Here is a 22190-nt window from a genome sequence, read left to right as displayed (position 1 = left end):
ATAGGATACTATACATATAATCATTTAATTTGATTGGTAATTCATGTTCAGCATGTGTTTTAATGATATCTCTGAAATGTAACACTCATTATCCTTTGATAGGCTAAGGGATTGTGGCACAGGAACTCACTTAAATCCTTCAAGGAATCTAGTGGTACAGCATTTTGATGCATTCTTCTTGCTGCCTTTGAACTTCCAGAGAGTTCCTGATGCTGTAGAGTTCTTTATCATGATAGCGTCATTCTCATAGCATGTATTAATTGGTAATTTACAGCTAAAAAGAACATCTTGGGGTTTTTGTTTCAACATCCTATATTACTTCTATACTGTGCTCTTCCAAGCAAAAAAAATCTTGAACACATTCTAGATTTTTCGTAGTTGAAAAGAGGATTAAATGTGTACCATAAAGGTAAAATTCATTTATGATACAAGAGAAGTTCAAAACTAACTTTCTTATAAAGCTCAACTCAGCACCTGGAAGCACTTATATAAATGGTTCAATATCATACTGGACTTATTTGAGACTAGAAAATAATAAAATTTTCCTTTTTTGATCATGAAGCAAAACAATTAAGGATAGAGCAGATAAATTCATATAGTATGGCCTATGTGCACTAAAAGAAACCCAGTAGGAGATCTCCTAGTGCTGAAATGACGCATTTAGAAGCCAAATGTGAAATAAGCATAAAGAAAGGCATTCAATAAGAAACACTCAAAGACAATCTTGGGTCACAATACATTTGTCCATAAGATATCCCACAACTCAGTTCACCAATATGTGGGAGGAATGACCTCTCTTTGGACTGCTCCAGCCTTGATTTTCTTCTTGAAAAGGACAGCCTTGATCTAGCTTGAATTCTGGTTTGGAAAGGAGGCTTTGAAGACCTTTATATGTTTTCCTCTCCAAGACCTTAAAAAGTAGATTAGCCGGCCTCATTTCACAGGCCTTAAAAACACTTCTTTGTCCTGGGATTCTAGCTAGAACATAATGACCAAGACATTTTCCGTAAAGAGTCCTTTTCCTATTCATGTCAGGTGTTGCCTTGAACTGTCCTTATAAGTCTAGGGTTCTAGCAAGCTTTTTCCCTTGCTCTGACTCTGATATGCTCACAGATACATTTTACTATTGCCTGTAGCCAAATTTTGTTAGCAAATAAACTTCAAAGAGCTGAAAAACCGATCTTCAACTAATGGGTCTTTTTGACATGTTTAGAAGGTTTATCTAAAGTAGAATACTTTGTATACTTTCAAAGTCAGATATAAAATGACCACATTTTATAAACATTCCTTTCAGATTAGCAAAACTAAGAAAATCAGAGTCACTAATCTGAGATGTCTGTTAGCCTTTTGGGAGTCATTTAACCTCTGGGGTAAACAAATAATGATTATCGTCCTCTTCATTGAGATGCCATTCAGATTAGGAAACAGTATACTCAATATCTACATTTTTTTTTTTTTTTACAGTCACAATATTCTTCTCTATGAGGATGGGCATGCTGTGGTGGCAGATTTTGGAGGTGAGATTTCCATGAATAATGCCCAAACTGGCATCTGTTTCTTTCTCCATTACTCATTGGTGCTGATATTATATGATGGATCAGAAAATGGATTTCACACTGACAGCTATACTTCTTTAAGTCATTCAGATTTCAATGAATTTTAAAAGTATATCATTTATTTTGGTTTTTCCTCTTTCATATCCTCAGCTAAAAGAAAGGAAGTGAAAATTTAAATAAGATAGAGGTTTATTGGGATTCAAACTTTTAGCTGTAATCATTGACCTTGGTTTTAAAATATTTCCTTTGACATGAATTTGTTTTCTGTTTCCCTCAGAATCAAGATTTCTGCAGTCTCTGGATGAAGACAACATGACAAAACAACCTGGGGTTTGTTGCTGCTCATGTTCCCTATAATTATGAAACAATTAAAATGTGTAAACTCAGCATGAGAGGAAGGGAGATGAAAGCAGCTTTAACTGGAAGAAATGTCATTCTCCCAAGGGCGGGATAATGTTTTATGTTTCTATTTTCAGTAAGCCCCCAAAAGAACTATTTCAAGGCTCTGTTAGAGAAATAGATTAGATATATGTTTGGAAAATGTTGCAGAAAAAATAACAGAATTTGTTTCAAATATAATTGAAAAGTACATGGCAGGCATGGATAATTGGCATTCATGTTTAGATCGCCTTATTAAGTGGTAGAGTTAACATTTAATAGGTAACCATAAAATCCATAGTTTACCCACATCTACTAACAATTCATAGTTTTCCATTTTAACATTGTAAGGCAATAGGTGATATAGTCAAGCATTAATGTTTAAGAAAAATATAAATGTTAACATCTGAAGCAAGCATAATTGTATTCAAAATGTCTGCAATTAGGTTCATCATCTGCCTTCTCCCATCCCTTCCACACAAAGAAGTGCACTTCTCTTTCTGGACTAGCTGTGTTATTTAATTACCCAAGCTTGGGCTAATTTTCTGTTCCTTCCTTTTCCTGCTTCTGCTTACACACTGCTCAATCACTTTTTCTGTTTGTTTCTATTTCTTTTCTTTATTAAAGTTCATCCCAAACTCTCATTTACCACTGCCTCAGTTTGGGTCCTCTCCATCTCTTCTCTGGACCATTGCTCTAGGCTTCTAACTACAGTCCTCTCTTCCAGTTCATTCTTTGCAACATCAGCCAAGTGTTGTGTTCTGACAATTCACTTCTTCCTATAAACCATCAATGATGCTTAAAATGTTATATCCCCCCGCCAGATCTGACCCCAAGGCTCCTCTGTGACCTCCTCTCCCACTAAACGTTCTCTCAAGTCCCTTATGCCCCTGGCATACAAGCCATCTGGCTATTCCCCAAACATTTCATTCACTTTCACAGCCCAATGACTCTGCCAGGATCATATTCTCTGCCCGCGAAGCCCTTCACTGTACCCCACCTGCAGGAAGTCTACTCATCTTGCATGGCTCAGGAAATTTTACCCATTTTTACTCTTCCCTCCCATAAACTTCCTCCCCCCTCCTCCTCCCCACACACTTTCCTCTCTGTGCTTTTGTAGCACTTTGTTTACACTGCTAGGTAGTACTCTGACTCACTCAACAAACATTTATCAAGGACCTACAATGTGTGAGGCATCGTGCAAAGGGCCAGGAATACAAAATGCAAATAAAAGCTTAGTCCTTGATCTCAAGTAACTCATTTTCTGGCAGAAAAAAAACATAGTACTAAGCAGATAAGATTGAAAGCTGTGGGGACATTCAGTGACAGAGATGTGACAAAGCATCATGAAAGCTCAGGTGGAATGAATAGGGATAAATAAATTCAGACAGAGTGAACGACAGCATGAGCAAAGGCACAGGGGAGGATGAGAAACACCAGACTTCCTGGGGGACTTCAAATAGCTTGGCATGCGCTGTGTGAGGAAGATAAAATGAGAGATGAGTTAAGAGAGGAAGGCAGGAATGACATCATGGACAATGTTGTATTGTAAGTAGGATTAAGCATGCTGGTTTCCCCAATTAAATTTCACTCATTCGTTCAATAAATATTTATGGAATACCTACTAGATGCCAGACATTCTAGGGAACTGGGGATATTGCAGTGAACAAAGCAAAGTTCTTGTTTTTATGGAGCTAATATTCTAATAGAAGAAGATAAACGTTGAACAAATTAACAAAATATGTACCAGACGGTGATAAGTGTTATGAAGAAAAAACAAAGCAGAGTATATGAATGGAGAGTGATGGGGGGAGCCATTTAAATGAGAGAAAGAGAAAGATAATGTTTGATAAGAGACCTATGGTAGAGTTATCCATGAGAGGAGAAGAGCAGTGTAGAGGGGGGAACAGTAAGAGCAGAGGCCCTGAGGCAGAAGAGTCCTTTGTGTGTTCAAGGCCAGAGTGACTGGAGTGGAGTAAGCAAGGAGGAGAATGGTAGGATATGAGAGGTGGGAAGAGTGAGTCCTTTTTTGACAGGACACACAGATCTCATCTAGTACCTTTGACATAGAGATAGCTAACTCAGTGGATCTCAACCATGGCTGCACATTGAAATCACTTTGGAAACTTTGTAAAAGCATCCTACCTCAATCCAACCCCCAGCAATTCTGATCTCGCTGGCCTGAGGTTGATCTTGGGTACATGTATCTTTTAAAAGTTCCCCTAGGTGATTTTAAAATGCAGCCAGTTGAGACTCTCTGACTAAATAACCTTTTGTCAAATGGAATTGAATTGAATTTCACCAATAGCAAGTAATATTCTTTTATCCTAGCAGTGGAGTCTTTAAGCACGACACTACTCTATATTTATTTTGAAGGTTATTTTCTTTCTTACTAGTTATGTGGCCTTATGTAAGTTTGTTAATTACTCTATTACCCCCCTGTGAAAAAATGGCCATACTGTATGCCTACTCCCCCTTATGCAATGTTGTGACACAACACATAATGTGCTATATAAATGGAGGCTATTTGGAATGTGAAAGCTCGTGTGGAAGAATTGCATATAAGCACCATAATCGAAATAAAGATATTCTTGGAAAGCTGCAATTATGCATGACTTCAAAATAATGTAGACACTTCAAAAGAATTATCAGCAGGCAACACTACACACAGAATTTCACTAGGAGTAATAAAAGAATACCGGTTTCTTTCAGTGGAAATACAAAGAAAGCAGGTATTTGGCAAAATCCATTGATACGGCTATGAAGCCACGGGGTTTTAGAGCTGGAAGGGCCTGCCTCCTCAGTCTTGCCCTTGAGAAATCTGAGGTCCAGGAAGCATAGGAGACTTTCCCAGAACTGCCCAAATAGTCTGCAGTAGAGCCAGAACTAGAATTTGCATCTCCTAACTCAAAATCTAGTGCTATTTTTCCTAAATGCCAAATAAACCAAATTTATGCATTTGTATCCCAGAACGGAAACTTATATTTAAAAATGAAAAATACATAACTGCAAGTAAAAAGGGTGTAAATGATGCCTTGAAAACATGAAGGTAGACCTTTGTACAGGGAAACTTATAACGTTTTATGGGCTTGCTTTCTGGAATATTGGGCAAACAGCATTCAGAAATAACACCGCTGGGCAAACAAAGGAGATGTGACAGAACTGATCCTGCCAGTGAGAAATCTGCTTCACACGAATATTCTGGGCACTCCCCTCAGGCCGTTTCTCTCCTCAGTCATCAGGGCACTATTTATGGGTCTAATTTAGTGACTTCCTAAACTACAACCTGAAGCTCTAAAGCAGGGAAGCTTCCTCCCACAGTGCATGACTCACCCCCAGGGAGGCATAGAGCTCTTGGATGAACCCATGGATGGCTATTCAGAAGCTTGTAAGGCTTCCAGGGGAAAGATGCTCAGAGATACACAAAAAAATGCTGCTGCTGTGATCATCATTTCATAAGAGGCAGTGTTACTTGGTGATTAATATTGTTGCAATATTTTGGGAAGAATTATGGATTTCATATCTTCCAATGATAAAAGAAAATGCCCTTTAAAAACCTAAACTGCAGCAGTAAACACACTGTTTTTGTATGAACGGGCCAGTTTATTGCACACACTGAGGGCCGTATCGATGTTATTTTAAGTTTATATTTTTGAGAACTTCAAGAGAACACTTAACAAATCCTCGCTAAGAAGAACACTATTCTACAGTAGAAGAACTAAGCACTTGGTAAATGACTTGTGGATGTTTCTTGACCTACAGAACCTCCGCTGGATGGCTCCTGAGGTGTTCACACAGTGTACACGCTACACCATCAAAGCTGACGTCTTCAGCTATGCTCTGTGTCTGTGGGAACTTCTCACTGGCGAAATTCCATTCGCTCATCTCAAGCCAGGTAAGCCATGCCTCAATTAAAGTTTCTCTGAGGGAATTCCCTGATGGTCCAGTTGTTAGGAGTTTGTGCTTTCACTGCCAAGGGCATGGGTTCAATCCTTAGTCGGGGAACTAAGATCCCGCAAGACGCGGGGTGAGGCCAAAAAAAAAAAAGAAGTTTCTCTGATTTCCAGAGTTCTGTGCATTTTCACCAATTCAAGAAACATTTTTTTTCCCCAAAATGACTATTCTTGGTGGATTGGCAAGGTGAGAGGTAAGGAAACGGTCTCAAATTCTTTAAAGGTGTGGCCCAATCCAGAAAACTTAATGGACTATAACTATGTGGTTTTAGACACAGGCACACAGAAGTGTAGGTATATTTTATTATTAAAGTTTAGGACTTTGATGTACCCGTTGTTAATAAAACAAGCAAATGATAATGGCCATGTGGAATGTGGGTACAAATAATGTGAACAATGCAATATTTACTTTTTGAGATTAGATTTAGAAGTGCCATTCTGATGTGCATATAAGAATGAGCTGAAAGTAGCAACACATAAAAATCACCTATCAGGACTGCTTTCTGCTTGTCTCACATTATACAAAAGAGAATTGGTTTTTCTAATTTTGTATTACATATATAGATGCATTCTAAAAATGGGACTTTGTGAGTGAGCCTATAATTTTGTTGTTGATAATATACATGATACTCTGTGTACATGTAGAAGGTATAGGTAGGGAATCTAATCACAGGAAAAAATGTACAAATATCTGAGGTAAATTTTATTTGCATCTCTCTCTCTATTTTATTTGGGTTGCTCTTGTAGATACAACAGCACTGTCACACTGTTTACATACTTGTATCCACTGTGAGTCTAAAAACTCCTTGACTTTGCATCCCCAGAACTTACCATGCTTGAAAAGTTGTTTTCAAATTAAATCATAAATAAATTTTAAATGAGTTATATTGTAAGCTTCTTGAGTGGCCACCCTATCACAATATATCAGATGGATCAAGTCAAAAGGGATGTTAGGGAAAGACATATCTTACAAATGTGGATGCTCACAAGTTCAAAGTCTTAACCAGGATCACACTATTTATTAGTACTCATGTGCGGAGAAAAGCCATAACTCATATTGTCTATTCAAGGCATTTTCCCCCTAATAACCATATGGTCTTTAATTACACTCTGCATAGTGTCTAACAAAGTACTTTTCACAAATTATATGCTCTTTATTTAATTGTCCTAACCTTTCTCTATATGCTTTCATGGTTTTAAATGATGAGATCTGGCCCTTATTATAGGGTGGATGAGAAGACTCTATTTTGAACTGGACCAAAATTGCTATTTTTAATGTCTTGCTCTGATCTGCTGCTATCTCTCTACCTCTTAGAATTTGCTTTCTGGTAAGACTTATGAGTATATGTTAAAAATCCACTGTAATTCTAGACACATTGTAGTATTTTCACAAGAGAGAGATATGTCTCCCTTCCTCTCACCTCCTGTGTCAATCCATTCACCTCTTCCTGTGGATTTTACATCCTAAGGACATCTTGGATTTACCTACTACTTACCGTCATCTACCACCATCCTAGCTCAAGCCACCATCTTCATCATTTAAACTACTGCAATTGTCATTTTTAAAAATCAGGTTTAACTTATATAGTATAAGTTGTAGTATCACTTATGTAGCAAAATTTACCATTTTAGACTAACATTTCAATGAGTTTTAACAAATATATACAATTGTATAATCACAGCTATAATCATAATATAGAACATTTCCATCACTCCAAAAAGCTCCCCCATGAATCTTTGGAATCAATTCACTTTTCCCACCTCCAGCCCCTAGCAACCACTGATCTGATTTATGTCCCTACAGGTTTGCCTTTTCCAGAATGTCATATAAATAGAGTCATGTTAGTACATTTATTGGTAATTTATTCTTTTTCATTCTTGTGTAATATTCCATTGTGTTGATGTACCTCATTTATTCATCCACTCACAAGTTGATGATCATTTGAGTTATTCTCACTTTAGGGCAATTATGAATATAATTGCCAAAACCATTCAGGTTTTTGTGTGGATGTTTTCATTATTCTTGGATAAATACATAAGAGATAATTACTAGATCTTATGGTAAGATTTTTTCCAAGGCATTTGTAACACTATGACTTCCCACCAGCAGTGTATTAGGATTTCAGTTGATCCACATCCTTGCCAGCACTTTTTTATTGTCTATTTAAAATAAAATATTAACCATTTGAGTAGGTATATAATGGTAAATAATTGTGGTATTATTTTATATTTCTCTAATAACTAATAATGTTGATAATCTTTTTGTGTGTTTATCTGCTGCTCATATCTCTTTCTTTGGTGAAGTATTTGCTCAAATTATCTCATATACTAACGAGTTCTTAGATTCTAGGTAAAATCTTTCATCTGCTATGTGTTTTGCAAGTATTTTTCTCTAGTCTGTGATTTGCCTTTTCATATTCTTACCAATGTCTTTCAAAGAGCAAAAGTTTTTAATTTCAAAGAAGTTTACCTTATCAAACTTTTAAATATTTTGTGAATCCTGTCTAAATTATTCTTGCCACACCCAAGATCACAAAGTTTTTCTCCTGTGTTTTCTCACAGGAATCTTGTAGGTTTAGATTTTATATTTATAAGATTTATTAGAGTTTTTTTTAACAGTACAAGGTAAAAGTTGAGTTTGTTATCCTTTTGTTAATTTATTTGTTTATTTTTCAATATGGATCCCAATTTTTCATCATGATTTGTTTAAAAAATTTTCCTTTATCCATTAAGTTATTTTGGTGCTATTGTCAAAAATTAATTGACCACATATGTGTGTACTCTATTCTGTTCCATTGATATAAGTCTACCCTTATACCAATACTACAATATATTGATAAGTTATAGTAAATCTCAGAATCATTTATTATGAATCCTCCAACTTTGCTCTTCTTTGTTAAAATTGCTTTTGCTATTATAGGGTTTTTGCTTTTCTGTATAAATTTTAGAACCAGCTTACCTATTTCTACAAAAAATAAAACAAAAAACGCCTGTTGGAATTTTGATTGAAGTGCAGTGAATTTGTAGAGCAATTTGGGAAGAATTTACAACTTACGCATATTGAATCTTTCAACTGATAAACATAGTATGTCTCTCCATTCATTTAGGTCTGATTTCTGTCATCAGCGTGTTTGTAGTTTTCATCATAGAAACTTTACACATATATTTTTAAAATTATTTCTATGAATTTTGTGTTTCTTGATGCTATTTTAAATGATTTTTTAAAATTTCAATGTATAATGTGTTTTGCTAGTATAGAGACATGATTATTTTTTAAATAACAACCTAGTACCCTACAAATTTGCTAAATTAACTTATCAGTTCAAGTAGCTTTCTTGTACATTCTTTGGGATTTTGCACATAGATGATTATGTCATGTATAAATAAAGAAAATTTTATTTCTTTCTTCAAATATGTGTGTATTTTAAATCTTTTTCTTGCTTTCTCACACAGGCAAGGACTTCTAGTACAATACTGAATAGAATTGGTGAGGCATATACCCGTATCTACATCTAAAGTTTTATCCACCACCACTCTAGTTCAAACTGCCATCTTTATCACTTTAACTAGTGCAATAGCTCTTTGATCATTCTCCCTTTATTCTTCTCTTCCCCTCCAATCTCTACACATACACTAAAATGATATTTTTAAAACATAAACCTGATTATGTGACCATTGCTTAAAATGATCTGTGGCTTCCCATGTTCTTAGGATTAAATCTCAAAATTCTTAATATGTCCTGCAACACTCTACATGATTCAGTATCTCTGACCTTGCTCATACCATTTCACTTTCTATGCTCCAGCCACTCCAAACCTTCTTTCCTTGCTTCCTTGAATGTGTTGCATTTCCTCTGGCCTCTGGGCTCTTTCACAAGCTCAGTTTCTTTGGTAAGTGCAATTAATGATGACTCCACAGAGATTACTGTGAGGATCAAATGAGATGATTCTGTGAACTTTGTAAATTGAAATCTCTCTGCAACTGTAAGATGAAAGAGAAGGGCAAACTGTAATACAAAGTCGAGGCTTCCTATGATTCTGTGCTTGAGTGGAGTTCTCATTCTCCAGGGAGCCCATATAAAAACTTCAAAGTCACCATTAATTTTTCTCTTTCCTCTTTTCTTTCTTCTTTCCTCCTTTTTATCTTTCTTCCTTTCCTTCCTTACTTCCTTCCTTTTCTTTTCACTTGTTTTCTTACTTTCAATCCCACTTTCTAAATATCTTTCAAATCTATCCACTTATCTTGGTCTCCACTGCTACTTCCTTATTTCACAAGTAGAATCCTGCACAGTATCTTAAATGGTATCCTTGTCTCTAGTTTTGCTCACCATCTTTTTTTCACCAATTGCCATACTATAACTACATTTAGCTTTCTAAACACTCAAATTTGATTATCTGACTCCCCTTACTTAAAGTCTTCAATGCTTTTCCTTTGTTCTTAAGATTAAAAAAATTTCATAAAACAATCTACAAAGCCCCTATAGTTATGCTTCTTCTTTCCTCCCCAGGTCTACTGCTTGCCACTTGCAGCCTGTCCTCTATGTTCAGCCACAGGGAACTATTTCATTTCCCCAACATGACACATTTCCTCTCACTTCCGTGTCTTTGCACACGTTAGTTGTTTGTCAGACACACTTCTCCCCACTTTTCATCATACTAACTCCAATTTACTTTTAGGCCTTAGTTTAAATATTACTTCTTCCAAAAATATCTTCCTTAATTCTTCAATATTCAGTTAAGTGCAGTGTCCTTGCAATTTTCTCTCCTTTGTTACCCTTGACTAATTATAAAATGAATAGTTCAAAAAGATAAAGATTCCCTCTCTCACGGGCCCTCAGGAATATATACTCTTTTTGGAGGGAGAATATTATATAATAAAACAGTTAAATATCTTGCCTAAGAATAACTTGAATCCAATATCTCAGATATTGGAATTTATCGTACTTTATTGGCAAAAGAGTTTGTTCATGATAGACACCGAATTTTTTAAAGTTGGACAGTTACCATGCATCAAGAACGGAGGCTGTTAATACCATCACAGTGGTTAGGCAGTCTAGCAAATGTTCAGCAATAAATTATGTGAAGAATCAGATTCAATATAAGCTACATATTAGCCATTTACAGTGAGCAACAAATCCATGATGACAGTGTGGGACAGGATTATCAATTATGAGAGTAGCAACATTACACATGGCTTATTCTCCTGGATTTAACAGAATTCTATCTCCTGGGTGAAATATATAAATAGAATGCAAATATTAGCATTGACTCCTATGCAAGTGATGAGTATGCCTTCAGAAGAACTTGAAGTTAGGGTCTCTTTTACATAGTGTATGTTCAAGTTAACCTTATAATCTCAGGTTTAGAAAAAACTGAAAAATCCATTACATTCACCATCCCAAGGGTCACAAGATTAAATGCCTACAGGATCAGGGGAAGCAAGAAAACACTTGATGCAGGATAACGTGATGAACAGGAAATCACATGCTCTGACTCAAGGGGACAGCTGCTACCCAGCTCCAGCCAAACAATGCCATGAAATAAGTATAGGGATGCTTGCTCACTGTTGCCATATCAACTAATTTCTGTGTGTTTGTTCAGAAATCGAAAGATTTTTAAATATTGGCAATTAACTCAATTTTTAAGAAAATATTTTTCAGGCTAAAGAGACTTGGCATAAGTGTAAGAGCATGAGTCTTCAAGCTTACTCAAACTGCTTAACCAAGCTATACTTCAGTACCTCAGTGTCTTTATTTTTTAAACAGGGATACTAGTAGGACCTGCCTCAAAGGTTTGGAATGATGTCTGGCAACAGTAAGCACTCAATAAATATTAGCTATTATTATTATATTAAGCCATTCACAGTTCTGGCCAGGAACTGTGCAAGAAAACAAAGACGAAAAGGGCATTCCCTTGTAGTGCAGAGACGGCATGAGAAAAGTACAGTCAGCGGAGTAAATCCCAGCTAGAGGGAAACATAGAGAGCAACAACTGCTCCTTCGAGGGCTCTCCTGCCCAGACTGGTGGTGGGAAAGGAAATCAGGGAAGGATTCTTAGAGCAGATGATACCTGAACTGCATCTTTAAAAGATGAGTACTATTTAACTGGTAAATAGTGGGGAGATGGTGAAGGTGTCCTGGCAGAAAGCAGCCTTGGCAAGGTGCAGAGGCATGAGAGATTCACACATCTTTCAGTAACGATGAATCAGAGAATACAAGGGAATCAGCAGCAAGGTACATGCTGTAAATGTAAAGCTAGAGCTACATGGTGAAGGGCCTTCTGTGTCAACAATGGAAGTCACTGCAGAATTTTAAGCAGGACAATAGTACAACTCTATTATCTTAGAACGCTCCCTCTTGCTACAAAGCAAAGGCTGGATTGGAGAAGTTTGAAATAGAGGCAAGGAAACCAGGTAATCTAGAAGAGAATGTATAAAATCTTAACTAAGGTAGTGAAGAGAAAGGAGGGGCTGGTTTTGAGAGATTTTAACAGGACTTGCAGACATATTGAGGTGGAAGCACCAGGGAGAGGGAGGAGACCAGGAGGACTTCCAGGCTTCTGGCTTAGCCAGCAGGAGGATGATGGATACAGGAAGAGAGGAGGGCAAGGAGCCAAGCTATGAAGTCAAGCAGAGAGAAAAGAACTGGGCAAGATGAAAAAGGAGCTGGTATGACCTGGCAAACAAGACCTGTCCTGGATACATTTTTTAAAAAGAAACCAGCACCTGCTTCCCATAGTTTATTTCTCTCCTGGGCCTGTCTCCTTTGGTACCTCATGAAAAACTAAAGAAGAAATCTGGGATGAATTAATCCATCAGTCTATATTTTATCCAATCCCATTCCCTTATTACCAGGTACCCAATTTGTGGATCACTTTCAGATTATAGTTTGGAGCCAAAGAAGAGAGCCTATTCTTTTCCTTTTGTTTTCATGTGTGGTGCCATATGGTTCACAAGGAGACTCAACTTGGTGTCCTGGGTTTCCTTAATGCCAGACTCTAAGTCTGGGACATGGCAGCAAATTAAGAACATCTGCCGATTCAGTCTAGCCAGATTCTGGGGAAACTTCATATTGAGGCTTTACCTCAGAGTTGCAAACTGCAGTCCAGTAGCCAAATATGGCTTGCAGACATTTTATGTGTCACATGTGGTTTTAAAAAAATATGAATTAATGTAATTTAGAGACCCAGTTATGTCACAGGTCTCATATATTTATAGCCATTTGCATTTGCTACACCTGCTTAATATTAGGTGATTATGTTCTGCTCGTATATAATTAGGATCCTAAAGCATCTTAAATGTAATACCCTCAAAGGGCATAAGCACATTGATGATGTGGACTGTGCTTTGACAGGTGATAGGAAAATAGGAGTGAACTAAAGTTCTGAAATCCTATGTTTACTATGCTGACATCTTTATCAGTTTATCACTGAGAAGAGTAATGCCAGCCAGTCACTACACAGATCACTGGAAAGATCAAATCGGTCCAACGGATGGTGATATTTCTATGAAAATAGCTGATATTAACATGCCAATACTTCATTACACTGACAAAGATTGCAATGAGAACAGACAATGGTGCAAATTAATCTATTCTTCTGACAGTCTGTGATGAGAATGGGATGTGGTTTAAAAAATTAAGCCATTCTTAGTACAATCTCAAGATTGCAATCTCATGGTCTCTCTCACATGCTGTATGCTCTGGTGATACATCATTGAAAAGTGTCAGTTTAACAAAGGATGTGTCTTAGCTCTTGCTGGGATGGTAGAATGCACTTGCTTTGTCTCACCACAGCCCTGCCCATTAAAAACTATGAAGTAGAATCAATTGTATTTTTTAGAACACACATACACACCAACTAGAATAAAAATTCTGGCAATTTTATCTTAGTCAAAACTTACAAACAAAATATTGTACTTCTTTGCTCTCTTTTTTACTTTTATAAAACCTAAGAAAGGAAGCGATAAGTTACTTTAGGAATTCAGAAGCTAGTACCAATTTATCCATAAGCAATATAAAGCTAATTAAGTTTATCATGGAGAGCTTCATAGTCATCCTCTCCATAATGGCCACGTTGCATTATAAACTGGGACTGATGACAGATGAGGTGGTTTTTAGCCTTGTGATTTGCAGTAACTCAATGCAATGTTTCACTTGGTATTCATGCTCAAAGAAACCTCACAAAGAACTAAGATTTCTCATCTAAACAGAATAGAAAATATACAATAATATTTTTGATATCTAGTTCTCTAGGTTCAGACTAAAAGGAATCAGTAAGAGCCTTAGATCTGTAGATAATAATTAAAGCAACCATAACAGCTAACACTTGTTGAGAGCCAACAATGCAACAGATGCTCTATGAAGACTCTCTTTTAATTCTACCAATAAGTCATGGATCAGGTTCTATTAGGATAAGATGTATGCTCAACATCATATGCTGGTAAGAGGTGTAGTCAAGACTTAAATTCATGGCTTCTTGTCCCCAAAGCCCACACTTGTCACCATTACAGTGTGCCTTCACTGCTTCATCTTACATTTAGAGAAATTAATACTCACAGAGGCAAATTGGCTTAATTAGGATCTCCCAGAGAGTTAAAAGCAGAGACAGACTGAAAATTAGGCCTCCAGATATGCTAGTTAAGGACATTTCTTAGTATTTATACTGCTTCAGTTTATTGAAACCCCCTCCCAAAATGTTTTGAACAAAAGATAATATTATGGACTAAATATGCCACCAGATCTCAATAATTTATCTAAGTATGTTTTAATTTCACATTAAACTAAACATTATATTCATTCTACAGTGTTTCTTGATAGCTATGCATTATGTTCTGTCCTAAAATCATAATAATGGGCAATATATTAATTGGCATTAATCCATCATCTTCATTCATTTGTACAATAAATGTGTACTGCGTCCTGTATACCATGATCTATATTATTTCCAATGAAATCCTATTTTGAACTGTCTCATTTATTGATTCATTCATTGCATATCTATTGAATACCCACTAATTGCCAGTCATTGTGCTAAGCACAGGAGGCACAATGCTGAAAAGACACAGTCCCTGACCTCAAGGAGCTTGTGATCTATTTGCAGAGACAAGCAAGTAAACAGGCAATTAAGTTTAATATAATACATACTATTGTAGTACAGAGTGCTATGGGAGTCCATAGGAAGGGCATCCAGAGAGAATTCATCTAAGCTGAGACCTAAATGACAGTAGATGTAATGCAGAGAAAGATGGTAGGGAAAAAGGAATTACAGGGGAAAAAGTATCATATTTCACAACTTATGATCGAACCATTAAATCAGTGAAATATACAGTAATTCATTTCTTTATTATTATTCATCCATTTACCAATTTCTTTGGAAAAGCATAACACTTCATTTTTTTCTGCCTGTTTTCACTCACATAGAATGTTCAATACATTTGAATAAATGAATGAAGGTTAACACATGTTGTATTGAATGCTTGTTCTGTTACTGGCCTCTTTTGAGAGACAACACACACAATCTCCTTTCATTTCTTTTCTTGAGGATGAAGAACTTGAATCCACAAATCAACACCGTGGTTATGCAGACCCTTGAGGTTGACTCACAAATTTGTGTTTAATTTGTCTCATTCAGGATAATGGGAACTACGCTCTAGAGTTGTGCTGTCCAATATGGAAGCCACTAGACACACATGATTAATTTAAATTTAAATTTATATTAATAGAAATTAAGTAAAATTAAAAATTCAGTTTCCCAATCACACTAGCCACATTTTAAGTGCTTAATAGCCATATGCGACAGTATCAAACAAGAGAGAAGGACACTTTCATCATTTCAGTAAGTTCTTTTAGACAGTCCTACTCTAGAATCTAGATTATAAATTTGCCAAACTAGTGATAACTATCTTAGGGTAGTACTGAAGAAATAATAGACACTCAATATTAAGTTATTGATATTTTCAAATGTATCCTTATTTTCTCTTAATAGCAAAGTTTCAGTCGTGAAAGTGGAAACCAACGTTTACATAAATCAGTTCACATATTTTATGTAGCAATCAAGGTAAAAATTTGATCAATGGGTGACAATCTCTTTCCTGAATCTGGAATACCAGAAAAGTTCCCAGCAGCTAGTGTAGCATGGCCACTTAGGCAAGACTGACAAAGCAGTCTCAAAGGTGACAAATTTCAATTCCATGACCCTTCACGTTGCATTGCCCACTTTCTGGCAGAGGTGCTAATGAGTAGTATCACTGCCAAGAGTGCGTAAAGCAAAAGGGAGAAGGAGATGCCGAGACCTTGCAGAATCCACTTTGAATAATGAAGAATTAAATATCGTTCATCTTAAACTGATTTTTCAGACACAGTGCCAAGAAGCAAACAAGTAACTTTATATACTTGATATCACAGTCTAAGAGTTTCAGAGGAGACGTTTGGCACCTGCATCTGAGTTTAACTCACTGTATGAATAGCCCCTCCCCACCCATTGGGATATGTATAATTAGTTTAAATGTGTTCACTACACCGGTTTATGTGCTTATAGCTGTACGAGCTCAACAATATCCAACTGATCATAAGGTGAAAAAGTAGGGTTAGAAGATCAATGATCATTAAGCATCAGTTTATTTGTTAGCTTATTTATGTACCTCATTCCAAAAAGAATTAAAAATAGTCAAGAGTAGCTACTGGAAGGAACCTAAAAAGCCTAGCTTTTTGTGACCCAAAAAACATATTTTGTGAGTCATGTTAAGTTTGCTAAATATGTTTTGAGCAGTCTTTTGTTTCTTTGTTTTCTTAGTGTCAGCAACTGTACTTGATAGTGGCCAGAAATTGTTGGAAAATGTGATAATGCAAATATGTTACAAAGGGCATTGAAGACAAAAGCAGGAGTGAAATTCCTGACTCTGCCCTCAGCCTGGAACTATTGTACAATTAGATGACTCTTGCAAGGAAATATTGAAATTCCAGGTGGGCAAAGGGCATGAACTTAATATTTTAAATACAAATAACTAATAAATATCTGGGAAAATATTAAGCCTCACTACTTATCAAAGAACAAAATATAAACAGCAACAAATGAGCTGATATATTTACCTCTCATATTAGCAAAATCTTTTATAAAATGAGGAAACCTAATTCTGATTCAGGTATAATGATAACCCTCTCATACACTTGTTATTGAGAGTATAAATTATTACAACTGTTTAGAAAAAGTGTTCATCAGTATGTATCAAAAGTCTTTAAAGTAGTTGTGCCCTTTGACTTATTAACTCACTCCTCAAAATACCATAAATGATCTGTGAAGTTGGGAAAGTCATATTAAAAAACATATTCTTTGAAGTGTTTACACCCAAATTTGAACAACCTGAAATTGAGAAATAATTAAGTAAATCACACTAAATGCAGAGTCATTAAAAAATATGTTAACATAGAATTTTAATAACGTGAAAAATTATATTTTAATTATTTTTATATTTATATTTAATTTTTAAATTTATATTTAATATATTTATTTAATTTAGGGGGAAAAGTATTACATAATTATATATTGGACATGAGCTTAATGATATGAAGAATATATAAGAAATGCTCAGGCTTCCCTGGTGGCGCAGTGGTTGAGAGTCCTCCTGCCGATGCAGGGGACACGGGTTTGTGCCCTGGTCCAGGAGGATCCCACATGCTGCAGAGCTGCTGGGCCCGTGAGCCATGGCCGCTGAGCCTGCGCTCCGCAACGGGAGAGGCCACAACAGTGAGAGGCCCGTGTACCGCCAAAAAAAAAAAAGGAAATGCTCAAAATATTTTAACAATTGCTTCCTCTGAATAATAGGATTTTATTCTTTCTAATTCTCCTGATTTTCTAAATTTCTATGAAAAACAAGTATTAATTTTACATTTGGCAAAATTATATAGTAATTCTGAATGATCCATAAAGCAAAAGGTTAAGTTGCATTGTATATAATTTCACTACATCTGCTGGGTGCAGATCTATAAACAGAATTTAGCTGGAGTAAACTTTGGTGGAAGAGAGATAGTACTTGTGGGTCACATCTCAAACGTCATTAAGATATAGACAGATGATTGTGACATCACAGTTGAGAACACAGGCAGCAGTATCCTGAAACCTTAGCATACCACGGGTGCAGAGCAATTTTTCAGAGGAATAAAAGAGCTTCATGTGTTGTTTACAAAGTACTTTCAATGTGAAATGGCTGAAGAGAGCATGAAATCTGAAAAAAGAAGTTGTGCCAACTACTGGTTTTATTAAAATTTTATTAAATTAAAAACTACTTACATACACCACACACACACACAACCCACACATAACGATAGCACTTACCTTGCATGCATGGTTTAAAAGGATCAAAAGAACTTATGTATGTATCTACCATGATACTTGATACAAAATGTGTTCAATAAAAGTAGCTATAAGCTTGGTTTTCCAGGAAATACAGAAATCACTGGTTGCAGAACAGAAAAATACTCAGCAGTCAGGAATCCACAAAGAAGTCCTGAGAATCACAACACAGTGATGTGGAGTTTGAGATGAGCAAAATTCAGACATCCAAGCAGGTAGACAACACTAGAGAGTTCAATCAATGAGCACTATTAGCTAAAATGATGGATTTGGAGTATCTAACAAGAGTTTAGCAAATAGTAACTACTTTATAAATATTAAAATTTAAAATCCCAACAATCTTGTAACCAGTAACCAGAGTTAAACTTAAAAAATAATCTATTTTGCCCAAGTGATACAGGTGCTCTCAGGGGTACAACGTTCCGGGGCATCTTGTCTTGCTATGTGTAGTATAAGCTCTTTAGCCTGGGATTTATGCATTGTATAGGCTGGTCCAATCTGCCTTTCAGTCTTTACCTCCTAAAACATCATGTACATACTCTGTGCTGCTTGCTATTTGTCTGTTCCTTTGTCTGTTCCTTTGTTCCTATGTAAATCCCCTCTGCTCACCATTTGTTGAATGAACAACCGAAGAAACAAACAATTATAAAGATAAACTTATGGTAGCATATTATCCACTATTCTGCTTAAGCATATAAAAAGAAAAAACAGCATAGAGGCCTCTTTGAATCTCTGCTGATGTTGCACAGATTGATTTTTAATTATTTTTTTGTTGTCTGTTCATATGTTTCTTGAAATAAATATGTGATTTTCAAGACTGACATGACCATTTGGTTTGCAGCGGCTGCCGCAGCAGACATGGCTTACCACCATATCAGACCTCCCATTGGCTATTCCATTCCCAAGCCCATATCATCTCTGCTGATGCGAGGGTGGAATGCATGTCCTGAAGTGAGTAATTTTTACTTCCTCTTAGAAAATGTGTTATGGTCAACATCTGTCACAAATAGTGTAGCTCCAAAGTCTACTTTCAGTGTGTATTTTAAGACTGTCAAGGCAGGAAGACTGATTTGCTTTCTGCTCTTTAGTCTCTAATTGCCTCAAGAAGTCTGAGTATCTCATATTTCTTTGCTGTTGCTCTCTGATTCTGAAATGTTTCTCACAACTGATTAGTAAGAGACCCTGGTATGACAGATGACTCAGTCTCCTCTCAGCTGCAATTTTATTAACTATGCCTGAACCACACTTAGTCACTTTTTTCAAGAAAGAAGTTTGGCACAAGGTGGATTTGTGTGGGCTTTTCACCATGAGGCAGGCCTGCAGGCAAAGACCCCATGACCAGTGGTCTTCTTTGAGCCCTGGCTCAAGCAGGAGACTAGCCCTGGTCCTAGTCCTTTCCTAACTCTCTGAGTGGCTGTATGACAAAGTAGCTAAGAGCATAGATTTAGAGTTTAAATGGAGGAATCAATATTAGTGAAGGAATAAGTAAAGTAGGATATGTAAACAGTGAAAAAAAAATTAATATGATCATAGATCTGAGAGAGTAGAGGGGAACAGTCATATAATCCCAGAATGAAATCCCAGATCATCTGTCTGTAGGAAAGGATTCTTCCGAAATGTACCAGACAGATTGGTGTCTACTTTGTTCTCATAGATTGACAAAGGAGGAGATTTCACAACTTCTCTCTTGATATCACAGTTTTATATAGTGTCTAAGAATCCCCCTGCCAGTATGTCTGATGTCTATTGAAATCTTTGTGTTTTGACATCAGCCCACATTGATTCTTCTGCTCTACGTGGAGGGAATTAGTTCACACTCTTCACACTGGAGATCCTCATACACAAAGGCCCAATAGCCCTTAATTATCTGGTCCAAACCATCCTAGTTATTGTTGTCCTTTTCTTATATGACCTTGATTCTGATCCTTCCCAGACACTTTACCTCTCTTCAACAAGGGAGCAGATAAAGTAGGCTGTTGGTATCCCACCAAAGGAGAAATAGAATAAACCCTAGTCCAGATGTTTGGAAGGAGAAAGCAAATTTCCCATTCTGTTTCTAAAGGCAAAACCAGACCAAGTCATTACCCAATCCTACAAGTATACACAAAAACTCTTATGAAGAAAAAGGAAGATAATTATGGAACATGGACTGAGTATATCGGAAGAAATAACCTCTTCCTCTGACCATTTAAGTCACCAGATTATATATTTATTTGTGTAGAATCTTCTCTCACTACCAGAATGTTAGCTCCATAAAAGCAGGGACTTTTTTGTTTGTTCATTTTGTTTTCTTTGCTGCTTTAACCTCCTTACCTAGAACTGTACCTAGCAGATGTTCAAAAATATATGTTGAGTAAGTGAATGAATATCACTATTGCTTATCAATGCTTCCAATCCCCTTATCTGAAATTCAATGTTTAGAAAATTGTCTTGAAAATTAACACGACTTAAAATAGTTTGGGAAAAGCTTTCTTTGTCTTTCAGTATGAATCTCAGGCATATTTTCTAGGAATAACAGCGTCAGGCACCTAATCCAGAATTTCCTTCTCTCCTTGGGGTATGAACTATTCTAAAATATACCATAACAATCAAAGGGAATCCCTTTTGTTTTTATTAACTGACTCTTTGTGATTATAGATAAGGGACATGGAAGTTTTAATTTGGAATAAAAGCAAGTCATTGGCACTTCTGAAAGTATTTTTTAGGTAGGATGGGTACCAGAAGTAACAGTTTGGAAAATGAGAAAGAGAAACCAGAATAGAATCAAAGGAGAATGCTATTAAAGATTAAAAATAAAAATACTAAGAGGTCAAAAATTGAGTGCTTTGTAGAAAAGTCTTGTTGCTAAGCAGGGAAGTACAGGGCTCTGGGGATGAGGTTCTCCCAGAGGGGGATGGAGAGAAAGTATAATAGGAAAGCTAAGTCTCTGACTGGCTGGCAATATTTGTATTTGTCAGTCAGGTGGTTCCCGGTTTGACTGTGGTATCCATCTCAGCATTATAAATTTGAGTTGCTTCTGTATGTGACATGCCTAAGTCATCATTGCATTGCCCAGTAAGGTCTTCACCTAGTCAGTAAGCTAAGTACTGAGGAGAAAGGGAACAATGGCTAGTTTTCATTCTTTCCTTAAATAATTATTTACTGAGTCTCTACTATATACAGCCCTAGGGATGGGTGAGGAGATTCAATGGAGATGTGCTCTTAATGGTGCTTAAGGTCTAGTGGTTATATGGAGATTAATAGGATAAACACATTACTGGTTTTATAGTTACAAGCCAAGATGAAGGAAACCAAAATTAGATGAGAATGAATGCTAAAGGAATACTAGCAAGTGGGGGAAAAGAGCTAGGTCAGGGAAGGCTTCCTGGAAGAGGTGATACTTGAGCTGAGATTATAAGCATAAACAGGAATTTGATGAAAGAATGGGGTTCGTGAGAGAGAAAGAGTTCAAGGAAACAGAACATGGGCAAATTCATTGTGAGAAAAGACACAAGGGAGAGAGTTATTGGAACATGGTAGCTACTGAGGGGCTATACCAGCCCCTCATTTGAAACAAATTCATATTTAGATCTAAGCACTAACATCATGCTGGCTGGTCATTGTTTGCTAGGTTATCAACTTCACTTCTCATTCTTTGTTTTATGTCTGTCTTTGCCTCATTCCTTAAATTTGAAACACATTATTGTCTCCTGTGCATGTCTTCTTAGTCAAGACCCATAAAAATAGAAGAGGACAATGAAAACACTAGCCTATTAGAGATAGAGGGTGCTTGCTGGAAAACAGTGAGAAGTGGGAAAAAGTTCTGATAATTAGATAGAATCAGATTTTGGAAAGCTTTGGAAACCAGACTAGGGAATTTGGACATGAAATTAGACAATTATATTTTGTCTCTAAAGTAGAGAAAGATATGATAAAAGTAATTTTCTGGAAAGTTCATCAGAGTTTGGTACGAAGGA

The 22190-nt window shown here is 36.4% G+C and overlaps 1 protein-coding gene across 1 annotated transcript in view; it reads left to right on the top strand.

The window, feature by feature from the left end:
• TNNI3K (TNNI3 interacting kinase) overlaps nucleotides 1–22190 on the top strand; it is a gene marked incomplete at its 3' end in the record, with an annotated part of 285990 nt that overhangs the window by 174044 nt on the left and 89756 nt on the right. The window contains exons 18-21 of the mRNA XM_081226315.1: nucleotides 1465–1517; nucleotides 1834–1886; nucleotides 5697–5829; nucleotides 19076–19185. Coding sequence (XP_081082441.1) covers nucleotides 1465–1517; nucleotides 1834–1886; nucleotides 5697–5829; nucleotides 19076–19185 — 349 coding nt within the window. The remainder of the gene's footprint in view (nucleotides 1–1464; nucleotides 1518–1833; nucleotides 1887–5696; nucleotides 5830–19075; nucleotides 19186–22190) is intronic.

This window comes from Mesoplodon bidens (genome assembly GCF_964165515.1).
Source record: "Mesoplodon bidens genome assembly, chromosome: 2".
Classification (NCBI taxonomy): domain Eukaryota; kingdom Metazoa; phylum Chordata; class Mammalia; order Artiodactyla; family Ziphiidae; genus Mesoplodon; species Mesoplodon bidens.
The sequence above is the reverse complement of the archived record's forward strand: the minus strand, read 5'-3'. Positions and strand labels throughout refer to the sequence as shown.